This window comes from Doryrhamphus excisus, linkage group LG6 (genome assembly GCF_037039965.1).
Source record: "Doryrhamphus excisus strain RoL-2023G ecotype Guam linkage group LG6, RoL_Dexc_Guam_v1.1, whole genome shotgun sequence".
In the NCBI taxonomy this organism is placed as follows: domain Eukaryota; kingdom Metazoa; phylum Chordata; class Actinopteri; order Syngnathiformes; family Syngnathidae; genus Doryrhamphus; species Doryrhamphus excisus.
The window spans coordinates 10,100,830-10,117,199 of record NC_136362.1 but is presented as its reverse complement, the minus strand read 5'-3'; the positions used below and the strand labels follow the sequence as shown (position 1 = coordinate 10,117,199).

The window sequence follows — 16,370 nt, the reverse complement described above, 5'->3', positions numbered from 1 at the left end:
ACTAACAAACTAATGACTAAGGCGCATAAATGCAGAGTAGCTGATCAGGAACTAATGATTTAGGCACATATTTTTAGAGTAGTTATTGAGGAACTAATAAGGAACTAATGACAAAGTCATACATTTAGAGTAGTTACTGAGGAACTAATGAAAAACGAACAAACTAAAGACTAAGGCGCATAAATGCAGAGTAGCTGATCAGGAACTAATGATTAAGGCACATATTTTTAGAGTAGTTATTGAGGAACTAATAAGGAACTAATGACTAAGGCATATACATTTAGAGTAGTTACTAAGGAACTAATGAAGAACTAATGAACTAATGACTAAGGCACATAAATGTAGAGTAGCTATTGAGGAACTAATGATTAAGGCACATATTTTTAGAGTAGTTATTGAGGAACTAATAACAAACTATTGACTAAGGCACATGCATTTAGAGTAGTTCCTGAGGAACTAATGAAGAACTAATGAACTAATGACTAAGACACATAAATGTATACTAGTTATTGATGAACTAATGATTAAGGCACATATATTTAGAGTAGTTATTGCGGAACTAATGACTAAGGTAATATATTTTTAGAGTAGTTATTGAGGAACTAATAATTAACTAAGGACTAAGCACATATAAATTTAGAGTATTTGCTGAGAAAATAATGAAGAACTAACGAACTTATGACTAGGGCGCATATATTTAGAGTGGTTATTGAGATGTTAATGAGGAAGTAAGGAGGAACTAATGAGTATAGTAGTTCCTGATGAACTAAAACATATACATTTGGAGTAGCTATTGAGGACCTATGAGGAACTAATGACTAAGGCATTTAGAGTAGTTACCGAGGAACTGCTGAAGTACTAATGAGGAACTAATGAGTAGTGGTTAGGGTCAGGTAGGTTCGTTCCTCATTAACTACTGTAATTTTGTGTACCTTGTTGTAAAGTGTTACCACGACATCCAAAAAGGAAGTCCAAGCCGTGGACTTGGCAGCTGGTATGTGAGCCTAGCATCAGCTGTGGGGATTAACTTAAGTGGCTCAGGGTGTGTATTGTGGCTCCACTCAGAACCGGGAACTCAGGTGTGTAAAACAAAAGCAGAACAACAAACATGACATTATTATACTACTAAATGATGACATTTACCATTTACGGTGGAACCTCGGTTAGCATGTTTTTCAGTCAACGTTGCAAATGTACGCAAATGTAGCTTTGTTTCCGATTAGGGCACAATACAGAAAGCTAGCTTGCTAAGCTACAAAATGGCAACCGGAAGCGGAAGAAATTGACGCTAATCAAGGTTCCACTGTATTTTATAATATTATGCTATTTATGTTAACATGTTAAAACTTGTACTTATACAATATGAATCTATCCTGTACAGTTTTGTGGTAGAATACTACCTATTATTAGTCAAAACATACATATCTGTAAACAAATTGTATGTTTTCTTGGCCCAAATTAAGCATTTTAACAGCTAGCTAGCAGCTAGCTACTGCAGTAGTATTCTAAATATTCAAAATACGAGTCTATGTACTGTAAGTTCTTATTGACTGTATGTTTAATACATCTTATTAATGTTTATATTTATATTATTAAGTCGACTATATTGGGGAATAAGAGTATCTGATTTTAGAGGTGTTTTATGCTATGCTAAAATACACATTTAGATGGTCTTAAACAAGTCTTCTATGGTCTAATTACAAAAATCCTAAATGGCGTTAATTCACTTATCCCGGTCAGGTGTGGCACCAATGAAACGTAATAAACGAGGGATTGTAATTCCAAGACCGAGACCAGGTTTGGTGAATTTTCTGCCATTGAGTTCAGGCTGTCTGGAGTTACTTCCTGTTTTTGGTGTTGATCATGTTTCTGTAAAGACATAACGTCACAGTCTCTTCAACAATCCTTTGTGGTGTTCAAAATTCCAAATTGAATATAAAATAGTCTGGGAATTGTGGTTGCTAAACAGGAAGTAGAATTACAGTTATATTACCTGTTGCCATTGACCTCACTGGTAGAATCAGGCAGTTCTTTGCTTCTGGTTTCAGGAAGGAAGAAAACCAAAACGCCGCTAATCACCGCAAGGGTGCTGAAGACAACGATGGGTATGGACCAGTGATGAACGGCCAACAAGTTTATTGGCGGAGCGAGCAGAGCGCCTGCTCTCATAGCAAGAGACACCAAACCGACAGCTGTTTGCCTGAGGTGAAATGTAAGATGAAAATAGATGAAAATATGAGCTGGAAACCTCATATTACAAATATACAACATAAGGTGGCCAGAAATATTTCAGTATTGAACAAAGCAAAATTTGTTCTCAATCAGAAAATCACTCTTTATTGCTCTCTGGTTCTACCATATCTTACTTATTGTGTGGAAATATGGGCTAATAACTATAAAAGCAATCTTCACTCGCTAAATGTACTGCAAAAAAAGGTCAGTAAGGATAAGCCATAGCCATAGCATTTCAGTATGTGGAATCAAACTATGGAATGGATTGAGTAAGACCCTCAAACAATGCACAACGATGAGCCAATTCAAGAAACAATACAAGCAGTTGATGTTTGCTAAATACAAGGATGAAGAGTCTTGAACCAGTCATGATGTGCTATACATATCACTATATGGACACTTACTATGGTACCCATTATGTCATTGGATGCTCATATCACCTCCTACTTAAAAATTTAAATTAAATAAAATTAAATAAAATTTTTTTTTTAACTGAAACTATATAAGGAAAGCAGGAAGTGAACAAATGTAACAGTTACTGATTGTAAAAGTACCAGATGGAGGGGTAGGATTTAATAAGCTTAAAGTAAAGTAAAGTAAAGTAAAGTAAAGTAAAGTAAAGTAAAGTAAAGTAAAGTAAAGTAAAGTAAAGTAAAGTAAAGTAAAGTAAAGTAAAGTAAAGTAAAGTAAAGTAAAGTAAAGTAAAGTAAAGTAAAGTAAAGTAAAGTAATTGAAAATACTTGAACTATATTAGGAAAGCAGGAAGTGAACAAACGTAACAGTTACTGATTGTAAAAGTACCAGATGGAGGGGTATGATTTAATAAACGTTGCTTCTTCCTACTCCTTTTGGACATGTGAAACTGTGAACTGATAAAGTAAAGTAAAGTAAAGTAAAGTAAAGTAAAGTAAAGTAAAGTAAAGTAAAGTAAAGTAAAGTAAAGTAAAGTAAAGTAAAGTAAAGTAAAGTAAAGTAAAGTAAAGTAAATAAAATACTTAAACTATATTAGGAAAGCAGGAAGTGAACAAATGTATAAAAAATGTATAATTGTGTGAATGCTTCATGTGTTATTGTACTCGGCCATTTTCATCTATTTATTCCTCCTCCGTGCATTATTTTAAAAAAAACAAACAAACAAAAACCTTAAACTGTATTATGGAAAGCAGGAAGTGAACAAATGTAACAGTTACTGATTGTAAAAGTACCAGATGGAGGGGTAGGATTTAATAAGCTTTGCTTCTTCCTACTCCTTTTGGACATGTGGAACTGTGAACTGATTATGGGATGCATTCAATTGTAATCTGATGCATGTTCAAATGAAATAAAACCATTACCATTACAAGTTTTTTTCCTTGTCTTGGTTAAATGAAGAATTAAAAACTATGACGTATAGTGTAACCCCTTGAATGAATGATTAATTATGATAACAGGGACACCATGCCCCTGTCCCAAAGTCAAATGAGATGCTCTAATTGCTGACCTGACTGTGGTGGGGAACAGTTCCTGAGAGTAGACCATACACACGGAACTAGCCCAGGTCAAGAAGAACTTCCCTGTGGTTACAAGAGCTGTAACAACCACAGCATTGTCTGGAATGAGAGTACATTGTAAAAATTAATTAAGAGTCAATTAACAACACAAAGCAAAAAAAAAAATGAGTTCAAAAAAAGAGGATGTCACCTTGTGAGAAAGCCAGTGTTATGAGGCAAAAAACCCCACCTGCTAAAAGGGTTAAAACCAGGGACAATTTTCTCCCCATAAATTCCAAAACCCAGATGCAGAGGAGGTGTGCGGGAATTTCCGAGACACCAAACAGGAATTGATTCAGGAATATGTTCATGCCGTACCCACCCACGTTGAAAATGAGACAGAAGTACCCTATATCCACTGAAAACCTACAAGGGAAAAACAAATGAATGAAAAATAATAATAATAATAACTTAAAATACAATATCCAAACATTCATTCAGAGCTAAAATCGGGTGGGGCACAGCTCTGTCTCCCCCAGGTTTGAGGTTTGAGTCTGAGAAGCGAAGTGGACTAGGGGGATTGTGTGGATGAAGGAGGTCTGTGAGGTATGGAGGTTTCAGGTTGTGAGAACTTTGTAGGTGATGAGAAGGACTTTGAAATGGATACTTTGGGGGACTGGAAGCCAGTGGAGGTTTTTAGGGACCGGGGTGGAGGTGAGGAGGCAGGGAATAAAAGTCCATCTTATCTTCGTTCCTGCTTGTCATGAGGGCAGGAGCCTAAGTCCAGATGGCTTGACCCTAACCAGCTCCTTTGTCCAACGAATTTTGCCCAATGGAGTTTGGGTCTTCACCGAGTCCTCCTATGGGTTAGATATACCCTGAACATCAGGATGGTGTCCTACTTTCAGTCACTACCTGAAGATCATGACAATAGGTGATGGTAGGAACACAGATCGATTGGTTGAGAATTGAGACCTTTCAACCTTTTTTACCATGACCGAAACTGAGCAGGAACCATGGATTCGGACTTGGAGGTGCCGATTCGCATCACGGACCACTTAACACTCAACTGCAAATGGATCCAGTGAGATCTGAATATCATGGCCCAATGAAGCCAGCAGGACCCAATCATCTCCAAAGATCAGAGAGGTCACCAAAAGATGGCTGGACATTCTATTTGAGTATTTTTTTTTTTGGTTCCAGTCTTCCAGATCCTGAAGCAGCAAAACATCACACTACCTCCACCATATTTTACTGTTGCTATGATGTTCTTTTTCCTGAAATGTGGCGTTCCTTTTACGCAAGATACAAAACTTTTGTCTTGGTCAGACCACAGAGTATTTTCCCAAAGGTCTTGGAGATCATCAAGATGTTTAGTACTGGTTTTGGTCTTTGAACTCTGCCAAGCAGACCCCTTTTTTCCCCAGTGTCTTTGAACACTGATCTTAACATGGGCAAGTGAGGGCTGTAGTTCTTTGGATGTTGTGGGGTCCTTTTGTGACTTCCTGCATGAGTCGTTGCTACACTTTTGGGGTGATTTTGGTTGGCTGGCCACTCCTGGGAAGGTTTACTACTTTTCCATGTTCTCACTGTGGTTTCCTGGTGTCCCAAAGCTCTAGATGCTGAAACAGCAAAACAGGCCCAGACCATCACACTACCGCCACCATGTTTTACTGTTGCTATGATGTTCTTTTTCTGAAATGTGGCGTTCCTTTTACGCCAGATAAAATGGGGAAAACTTTTGTCTTGGTCAGACCACAGAGTATTTTCCCAAAGGTCTTGGGGATCATCAAGATGTTTTCTGGCAAAACTGAGACAAGTTTAGTAGTGGTTTTGGTCTTTGAACTCTGCCAAGCAGGCCCTTTTTTGCCCAGTGTCTTTGAACACTGACCTTAACAGGGCCCAAGTGAGGTCACCAACAGATGACCGGACATTCTCTTTCAGGATTTTTTTGGTTCCAGTCTTCCAGATCCTGAAGCAGCAAAATAGGCCCAGACCATCACACTACCTCCACCATATTTTACTGTTGCTTTGATGTTCTTTTTCTGAAATGTGGCATTTCTTTTACGACACATATAATGGGGAAAACTTTTTGCCAAAGGTCTTGGGGATCATCAAGACGTGTTTAGTACTGGTTTTGGTCTTTGAACTCTGCCAAGCAGGCCCTTTTTTTGCCCAGTGTCTTTCTTATGGGGGAGTTATGAACGCTGATCTTAACAGGGGCAAGCGAGGGCTGTTCTTTGGATGTTGTGGGGTCTTTTGTGACTTGTGACTTCCCGAGTCGTTGCTGCACTTTTGGGGTGATTTTGGCACTCCTGGGAAGGTTTACCACTTTTCCATGTTCTCACTGGGGTTTCCTGGTGTCCCAAAGCTTTAGAAATGGCTTTATAACATTTTCCAGACTGATAGATCGGAATTACTTTCTTTCTGGTTGCGGGCAACAGAGGGGGGAATCACTTTTTCCACACAGGACCATGTAGGTTTGGCTTTTATTCCTTAATCAATAAACTATATATACTTGTCTGGTACAGTTCTCTTCCAGCCACCCAAGGTGTTTTGGGCTTGTAAAACTTAGAGCAGGCCTCAAGACAGACCGAGTCTTACAGCTAGCTTAGGAATTACCCCGGACTTCAATATAAAACAAAACCAAAAAAATGCATGAATGTGATATATAATAGTATATAAATATACTTTACTTACCAGACAAACGAGATGATCAACAAATGTTTCAGCAGCACTGGTGTGGTAAAAACTATTTTCATTGCTCCTTTTTCAATTTCCTTTTTTTCATGATCCTTTAACTATATAATTCAGACAGAAAAACAACGTATTTATCTCTGGTATAAAGACCATTTTGTTGTGTTATCAAAGCTTACCATGCAGTCCAGCATATTCTCAGAGATTTCCAGTTTATTTATTGCCGCAACTTTTTTGATCAGTCTCTTTGCTTCCTCAATTCGACCTTGACTCACCAACCACCTTGCAGATTCAGGGATCCACCTTTAATTTAAAAAGAAAAAGTTAAAGTTGATCGACAAAGAGGAAATGCAGTGATTTATTTATTTTTTTTTCGTTACCACATGTAGAGAGTGATGAGACAATAAGCTGCTCCCAAGACATATTGCGTTAGTCTCCAGGTAGGAAGAACATAGACCAGTGCAGCCATCCCACATTGTCCCAGTGCAACAAACATTTGGCAAAAACAGGAAGCAAAAGACCTTTTGGTGACCTGCAACCACTCTGTGGCTAAAAAGACAGCAAGATAAAATTAGTGTCATGTATTTTAAGAACAGGACAACCCCGCATTTGTTCAAAGACAAACCTAATAGAGTGGAGTTTGTTCGGAAACCCGCTACGGTCGCTCCCAGAAGGAACTGTGTCACGATGTAGGTGGAGAGATTCGGCGACGCACCGGACACAAAGCTGCATATGATGAGAAGGACTGCGGATACCTGTGTGGTTCTCAGACGACCGAATCTAAAAGTGACACTCAAATGAAAGGGCTGCACGATTAATCACATTTTAATCGTCAACGTTTCTTAGATGTTACGTATTGTTTGTAATTATATTATGCATAATTATGGTAAAATTCGCAAAAATGACATTTGGGGTTGAAGGCACCAGACATAACGAGCAGTGATTTTTACAGTGATTATAGCTAAGATTTGAGTGATGTAATGAAGACCTAATGACTAAGGCCCATCAGTTTACAGTAGTTACTAATGACGAGGTAACTAAGGAACATACAGTACATTTCAAGTAATTATTAAGGAATTAATCATCTGATGAGGAACTAATGACAAATGCACATACGTTTAGAGTAGTTACTGAGAAACCATTGCAGAACTAATGAGTAGTTGCTCAAGAACTAAAGTACTGTAATGTTGTGTGCCTTATTGTAAAGTGTTACCAATATGTTTTAACATACAAAATGAATAATGGGCGGCACGGTGGTCGAGTGATTAGCGCGCAGACCTCACAGCTAGGAGACCAGGGTTCAATTCCACCCTCGGCCATCTCTGTGTGGAGTTTGCATGTTCTCTCCGTGCATGCGTGGGTTTTCTCCGGGTACTCCGGTTTCCTCCCACATTCCAAAAACATGCTAGGTTAATTAGCGACTCCAAATTGTCCATAGGTATGAATGTGAGTGTGAATGGTTGTTTGTCTATATGTGCCCTGTGATTGGCTAGCCACTAGTCTGGTATCAGGTTTGTATCAGGTACACCTTTTGGGTGTTAAGTTGCTATGTGATGAATTTAGTGCTGTTGGTAGTGATGACATCATAACTGTCACTGTACACTTGTATATTTGCACATTTACACATTTGCCACCTAGACCTCACAACTAGGAGACCCGAGTTCAATTCCACCCTCGGCCATCTCTGTGTGGAGTTTGCATGTTCTCCCCGTGCATGCGTGGGTTTTCTCCGGGTACTCCGGTGTCCTCCCACATTCCAAAAACATGCTAGGTTAATTAGCGACTCCAAATTGTCCATAGGTATGAATGTGAGTGTGAATGGTTGTTTGTCTATATGTGCACTGTGATTGGCTGGCCACCAGTCCAGGGTGTACCCCGCCTCTCGCCCGAAGACAGCTGGGATAGGCTCCAGCACCCCCTGCGACTCTCGTGAGGAAAAGCGGTAGAAAATGAATGAATGAATGAATGAGACCGTTTTGGAAATCCAAAGAACTACTGCTGGAATAGGTTCAGACTCTAGAACAGGGGTGGGCAAATTATGGCCCGGGGGCCACATCCGGCCCGCCAAGTGTTTGAATACGGCCCGCTCAATCTTTCCAAAGTATTTCATTTAAACTCAACATGCAACCTGGCATCATGGCCTGAGCCAACCTTTTGATGGTTTTATCAATTTCGTTTTTTGACATGGTCTGTTGTTTACAAAGTGCTCCTGAAAAAAGGGAATTTTACATATTTTACATAATAATAATATAATAATTATTATTTACATTTTATTGTAATTATTATAATATTTTATTATTTTCAAAATATTTAAATATGAATATAAAATAATAAATAATAATAGCAGATTGCATGACAATTTTACAGATACAATAATACCAGGTGGACTGTTACGTGTAAAATATATAGTCTGCCCCCCCCCCCTCCCCCGTAAATTTTGTCATATCAATGCGGCCCGCGAGTCAAAAAGTTTGCCCACCCCTGCTCTAGAAGCTATAGAAAGCTTTCTGTGCAGGTTATTATGTGTAACTGCAGCTCCAGCACCCCCGCGACCCTTGTGAGGAAAAAGCGGTAGAAAATGAATGAATGAATGACATTTGGAGTTGAAGGCATCGGACCTAACAAGCTAGCTTCCATCGGTTTTACTGTGATTATAGCTAAGATTTGAGTGATGTGATAAAATAGTGTGAGTGGAGTAGAATAGTAGAGTAGTTACATTAGGATGTAATGCGAGACTGTTGATATTTTAAAAAAAAAAGATTAAAGACACACCTTTTTAATCAGGCTTTTAACTAATATTTTTTTACTTTTCTTACGTTTTTATCTTTTTAGTCGTATTTTATGCTCTTAGTCTTTAGCTTTTAACTCCAGTATTTCCTCAGGTGAGGGTCCTCCACACTGGGGGCTGTGTCGGGTTTGCTGAGGGGGTGCCGTCCTTGGGTCCCTTCGACCCGGCCGGCTGGGGGTTCCTCCCTTTGATGTGGGGGTCCGCCCGTAATTGTAGTAATTGTTTTTCCTTTTAATTGTGGTAATTGTTTTTAATTCTGTAAAGCACTTTGTGTTGCATGTCTTTGCAGGAAAAGTGTTCTACAAATAAAGTTGATTTGATTTAAAGTTGTTAGTGGGCAAACTACAATGTCAGTGAGTGACACTCGATTGTGTCATGTGACTATTTCATTGATTTTATAGTCGTAAATACTTCTTTTAAGTGGTACATTTGTTTATTCATGTGGTTTGATATCGTTTGATAAGTTCACAAGTGCAAATGGAAGAAAGAATGAGAATTATCAACCACAGTCACACATAAACTAGCATAAACAGCAGCGTGTTGACAATGGCGGTGAGCCACAAACGCGGTCAAACATGAATGTAACACCTCCGGGCGTTTTGGGAGACACAGAGTCTGACGCTCCTGTCTAACCTCATCGTGACCTGAACACATCAGTACAATACCAAGAACATATATTGGACATATCTCCAACTCTATGTTCTCCCACCAACTTCCTTACTCTTGCTGGTAAGCATTCATTCATTCATTTTCTAACGCTTATCCTCACAAGGGGTGCTGGAGCCTATCCCAGCTGCCTTCGGGCGAGAGGCAGGGTACACCCTGGACTGGTGGCCAGCCAATCACAGGGCACATATAGACAAACAACCATTCACACTCACATTCATACCTATGGACAATTTGGAGTCGCTAATTAACCTAGCATGTTTTTGGAATGTGGGAGGAAACCGGAGTACAACCGGAGAAAACCCTCAACACAGAGATGGCCGAGGGTGGAATTGAACTCGGGTCTCCTAGCTGTGAGGCCTGCGCCCGAAACCACTTTTGTCACCGTGTAGCCCACAACTTTCATTTTAAATGAAAATTTTTGCTAAACCTTTGCTAAACCTTTGCTAAACCTTACTTCCCGTTCTATACTCCCTTGTGATTGGCTGGCCACCAGTCCAGGGTGTACCCCGCCTCTTACCTGAGGATAAGCGGTAAAAAATGAAACAATGAATGAAAAACGGGAGTAAGGTTTAGCAAAACTTTTCATTGAAAACTCAAGTTGTGGGCTGCACGGTGGAAAATGGGGTTAGCACACAGGCCTCACAGCTAGAAGACCCGAGTTCAATTCGACCCTCGGCCATCTCTAAGCGGTAGAAAATGAATGAATGAACTTGTGTTGTACATTCATCCATTTTCTATACCGCTTATTTTCACGAGGGTAGCAGGCATGCTGGAGCCTATCCCAGTTGTCTTCGGGCGAGAGGCGGGGTACACCCTGGACTGGTGGCCAGCCAATCACAGGGCACATATAGACAAACAACCATTCACACTCACATTCATACCTATGGACAATTTGGAGTCGCTAATTAACCTAGCATGTTTTTGGAATGTGGGAGGAAACCCATGCAAGCACGAGGAGAACATGCAAACTCCACATAGAGAAGGAGGTCTGTGAGGTCTGCGCGCTAACCACTCGACCGCCGGGACATTTTCCCCCATTGACAATGAATGGGGAGTTTTTCAAAGTTCCATAAGTCTCTCATTTCTCAACCGATTTGGATCGCGTCCAAAACAGGATGCTTATAGGGAACAAGGTAAATTATGACTTTATAGATACAATGAAGAGCTTGAGGGTTTTTTTTTAAAACAGACCACATATAGACAAACAACCATTCACACTCACATTCATACCGATGGACAAATAACCTAGCATGTTTTTGGAATGTGGGAAGAAACCGGAGTACCCGGAGAAAACCCGCGCATGCACGAGGAGAACATGCAAACTCCACACAGAGATGGCCGAGGGTGGAACTGAACCCTGGTCTCCTAGCTGTGAGGTCTGCGCGCTAACCACTCGACCCGCTGTGCCGCCCTGGTCATATATTTATTATTATCATTATTATTTTTCCACCCTTTTTTGACAGCTAACTAATTCCGCAGTTTTCAACCGACTTTAACCATTGATATGAAAACGTCCGGCTCATTTGAGAAAGTGGAGCCACCTATAAAAAAAAATAAAAAAAATGCTCAGATTTTTGCACAATTCCGCATTTTCCGGGACATTTTCCCCCATTGACAATGAATGGGGAGTTTTTCAAAGTTCCATAAGTCTCTCATTTCTCAACCGATTTGGATCGCGTCCAAAACAGGATGCTTATAGGGAACAAGGTAAATTATGACTTTATAGATACAATGAAGAGCTTGAGGGTTTTTTTTTAAAACAGACCACATATAGACAAACAACCATTCACACTCACATTCATACCGATGGACAAATAACCTAGCATGTTTTTGGAATGTGGGAGGAAACCGGAGTACCCGGAGAAAACCCGCGCATGCACGAGGAGAACATGCAAACTCCACACAGAGATGGCCGAGGGTGGAACTGAACCCTGGTCTCCTAGCTGTGAGGTCTGCGCGCTAACCACTCGACCCGCTGTGCCGCCCTGGTCATATATTTATTATTATCATTATTATTTTTCCACCCTTTTTTGACAGCTAACTAATTCCGCAGTTTTCAACCAACTTTAACTATTGATATGAAAACGTCCGGCTCATTTGAGAAAGTGGTGCCACCTAAAAAAAAAATCTGAAAATGCCCAGATTTTTTGCACAAATCCGCATTTTCCGGGACATTTTCCCCCATTGACAATGAATGGGGAGTTTTTCAAAGTTCCATAAGTCTCTCATTTCTCAACCGATTTGGATCGCGTCCAAAACTGATGACTTTATAGACACAATGAAGAGTTTGATTACCAAAACATACCACTGTGCCACCTCAATGGACAACATATTAACCAATGATTATGATAACAATCCCACTAGTGGCCTGCTAATTAATGACATCAGTGATCATCTACCAGTGTTCACTATTTATAACCATCATTATAAGAAAAGACCGATGGAGACTACAAAGACTACGTTCAGAGGACAAGAGTCAAGACCTGTACCATAAGAACTGTACCCTGGAGAGTAATGTAATGAGAAGCAAAATAAAAAACAATCAGCCATGGATGACAAAAGGACTTAACAATGCTTGTAAGAAGAATAACACATTATACAGAAAAACCCATTATTCAACAGACTAAAGAAGCAGAAAGAACATTATACATAAGACTTAAAAAAATAAGTTGACCACAATCTTAAGACTGTGTAAAAAGGAATATTACAGTCAACTATTAGACAAGCCATTTTAAACAGTATTATAAGGAAAGGTAACAAGAAGACTGAAACTACCCTCATTATTTCATGGTAGGAAACACCTATAATGATAATATGAATGTTCAACAAGTTAAACTACTTTGTCAATATTAGTACAAAATATTTTAATATTGAACAAAGCAAAATTCAAACACAAGTACTAAAATTTGCTGACATAGTTAATTTAAAAAATTAAATAAAATAACGCATGTTGATTAGCTGAAACTGCAGTAATCTGCTTTGAAAGTGTTTTTTTAGACTAGAATGGTATCTTTAATCTTGATTCATTTGGAGCTGTTAATATATGCAAATCTATATCATACTGTTTTGATGAAATGGTGGCCAATTTTAACAAAACAATCAATAATTCTAAGGGTAATTAATTGCTTTGCCCCGCCCTCGCTTTTACTCATGTTTTAACTGTGTATTAACCAATGAATGTTGTATTTTGGTGTGTCTTCTATTCTGTTTACTTGATTTATTCAACTTCATTCTTCTGTAAAGTGTCTGAGTATTTTGAAAAGCGCTATACAAATAAAATGTATTATTATTATTATTGTTATTATTATTATTAATTATTGGAAAATTCGTCTTTTGATTTTTTTTTATTTATTACACTTTAATATTTCAACTCCGTATTACTAAAATTACTTTTTAAAAAACATTTATTCTTGTAAAATTGTGACATTTTTTTTGGCTTTAGAATTATTTTTTTCTTTTGAGAAAGAAAATAGAAAAACAGGAAATTGAATGCCCTCTTTAGGGGGGCCATTCAACGCTGCTTGCAGCTTTAATATCCTATACGAAGTTACTTACGATTCCATAAGAGGCCCAAAGATGATCGAACCAGCGACTATACCAGCCAAGAAAATCGTCTTCACAACCGTCGGCATGTTGGACTGGTCACAGACGAGATTAAACTGCAAAGCGACACAACACGAAATAAGCACGCATGGCGACGTAAAGTGACAATTTAACTCACAATCACTTACATCGGTGACAATGGTGGACTCGTACGTTTTATCAAAGTACACCCATCCGTTCTGACACACCGTGGTCTCATTGAGTCCGTTCTCCCGGATGGTTTGGATGTCCCAATCCACTGGTACAAACATGCGGCACCTGCTGAAAGAACCGTCCCGCTTCAGAGGAACAGTCAGGTTCAACTGCTCGTCTAAAGTCAGGTTTGGAGCAGACTTTAGAATCCAGTCTGTGTTGCAATGTCGCTTGGGGTCAGCTTCAATGAGAAGGAAAGTACACATAGAACTGATCAAAACGGCATGTGGAAAAGTCAACGCAAAAAGAATAAGCTTCTGGAAAATTCCAAATTCCCCAATGGTGTGTAAGATCTTGTCAAAACTCATGTTTCAATGCGTGAAGACGACGTAGTAGTCCGCAAAGTAAAAGATCACGAAGACCTTTAACTAACTCGGCACAGTTAATGTTAGATCAACATGTTGGTGTTGAAATAAGAAAATTGCATCTAACAGGCTGATATTCCAATAATCCTAATCAGGACTCAAACGTGTGCTGTGCGTAGAGAGACTGCTAGAGCGCCTATGGCTGCCATGAAGTGTAGCGCACCTAATGAGCCCCTCGGCAGGAGAGATAGAAGCTAAATAAAGCTGCCAGTAACTCATAAACACTTTTGTAGTACTTCTCCAAACATAGAATTTATTATCAACTCCTATACCGACGGTATTAGAACGTGAGCTTCGGCAGTACTCCGGGCAGAGCATTTGGGAAAGTAACTAATAAAAGCGGAGTGGGCGTGGTCAAAGGCGGGGCGTGGGTGGAATAAATTAAAAACAGATCGTTTTTGGAAATCCAAGGAAATACAGCTGGAATAGGTGCAGTTTCTGGAAGTTCTAGGAAGCTTTCTGTGTGGGTTATTGTGTGTAGCTGCTCTATAGGAGTAAACAAATCTATACAACAGGCCGATAATGAGCGCAATAGGTCCCCTTTAAGAGAAAAAAAAGGCATAATCAAATGGTAAAAAGTCAGAATTTAAAAAAATAAACAAAAAATTATTTTACTAGCATTTCACCTACATCATAAAATTGAAAGGCAGTTTTTCTTCTTGAAAAAATATTAAAGTGGCCCTTGCATCCTTTCATTTTTCACTATATGGCAACATCACCGGACCTTGCAATCTATATGTGTTAAAAAAAAAAAAAATGCACGACGGTTGAGTGGAGAGCACGGAGGTCTCACAGCTCGGAGACCCCGCGTTCAATTCTACCCTCGGCCATCTCTGTGTGGAGTTTGCATGTTCTCCCCGTGCATGTGTGGGTTTTCTCCGGGTACTCCGGTTTCCTCCCACATTCCAAAAACATGCTAGGTTAATTAGCAACTCCAAATTGTCCATAGGTATGAATGTGAGTGTGAATGGTTGTTTGTCTATATGTGCCCTGTGATTGGCTGGCCACCAGTCCAGGGTGTACACCGCCTCTCGCCCTCAGAAGACAGCTGGAATAGGCTCCAGCACCCCCGCGACTGTCGTGAGGTTAAGCGTTAGAAAATGAATGAATGAATATAACATATTCAGGGCTGCAGCAAGGAGACCCGGGTTCGATTCCCGTCTCATGAATGTCTGTGTGGAGTTTACATGTTCTCACCCTGCGTGGGTTTCCTCCCACATTCCAAAAACATGCTAGGTTAATTAGCGCCTCCAAATTGTCCATAGGTATGAATGTGAGTGTGAATGGTTGTTTGTCTATATGTGCCCTGTGATTAGCTGGCTGGCCACCAGTCCAGGGTGTACCCCGCCTCTCACCCTCAGAAGACAGCTGGGATAGGCTCCAGCACCCCCCCCTGTGAGGATAAGCGGTACAAAATGAATGAATGACATAGACATGCAAAATTAAAACCCCTTTCCTTTAACTCCACTGTGACTTTATTCAAGCGACCAAAAATCATTCCGCAAGTGGCGACAACAATGGATACAATTTGTTGGGAAATCACAAATTAGGATTTACCCATGTGTACAATTGAATAAGGAGATTTTTTTTTTTTAATTTTGGACGTTAACTTCCTTATTATGATTATGACAAGCAGAAAGGTAGTCGGGGGAACAACAAAAAAAGATGTCTCACACACACACATAACTTCTCATGGTCTCATGTACCTCTGAACCAACTAAAATCCTGAACGCAACCCAAAACTGAACCCTAGCCAAAAGTGAAAGCCAACCAGCAGAGATTTGCATGGAAAAAAACAGGTGCAACATATCAATAAGGTGCCAATCAAAATAACTGGAAGCTAATGACAAAGGCGTGACCCCGATCAAGCTGAGTCAACAATCATCCTGTTTTTCATAATCATCATCATTTAGTCCTTTTATGCGGGCATGTACACGTGTTTGTTTTTTAACAGTCAAAATGCAGCGGGCGTTGTTACACATGTAAAATGTATGCAACGGTGCTCGGCGTTGCAACATACCTGTAACGTACATTTTTACGACGGCTTCACGCGGCCGCTTACTCGAGAGGAGCGTCAAAGGCAGCCCTTTTTCACGCCGTCGTACAAACCAAGCAGAAAGCTGAGTGAGAGAAGTGGCCTGAAAGAGTGCAGGGGGCTGGGGGGGGGGTTGGATGTTTGGACAGCAAGGACACAAAAATATGGCCAACCATATTGCAACATGACGGGCGACTGAAAATATCATGCCCGTTTTTACTACTTAAAGAACAAAAATATCCCAACGCTAAATCGGAATGAGGATACGTGCAGAGTGGCATGTAACCAAGGCGCCACATGCACACTGTATCTCATTTCAA

General features: G+C 39.8%; 1 protein-coding gene across 1 annotated transcript; it reads right to left on the bottom strand.

Moving 5' to 3' along the window:
- Positions 1-723: 723 nt before the first annotated feature.
- LOC131125410 (solute carrier family 22 member 13-like) lies at positions 724-14,149 on the bottom strand. The gene is made up of 9 exons (XM_078790978.1): positions 13,587-14,149; positions 13,411-13,514; positions 7,024-7,178; positions 6,779-6,947; positions 6,578-6,701; positions 6,402-6,502; positions 3,913-4,127; positions 3,713-3,821; positions 724-2,200 (listed from the first exon to the last, which is right to left on the bottom strand). Exons 1-9 carry the CDS (start codon positions 13,956-13,958, stop codon positions 1,990-1,992), a joined length of 1,560 nt encoding a protein of 519 aa, XP_078647104.1. The 5' UTR covers positions 13,959-14,149; the 3' UTR covers positions 724-1,989.
- Between the last annotated feature and the right edge of the window lie 2,221 nt (positions 14,150-16,370).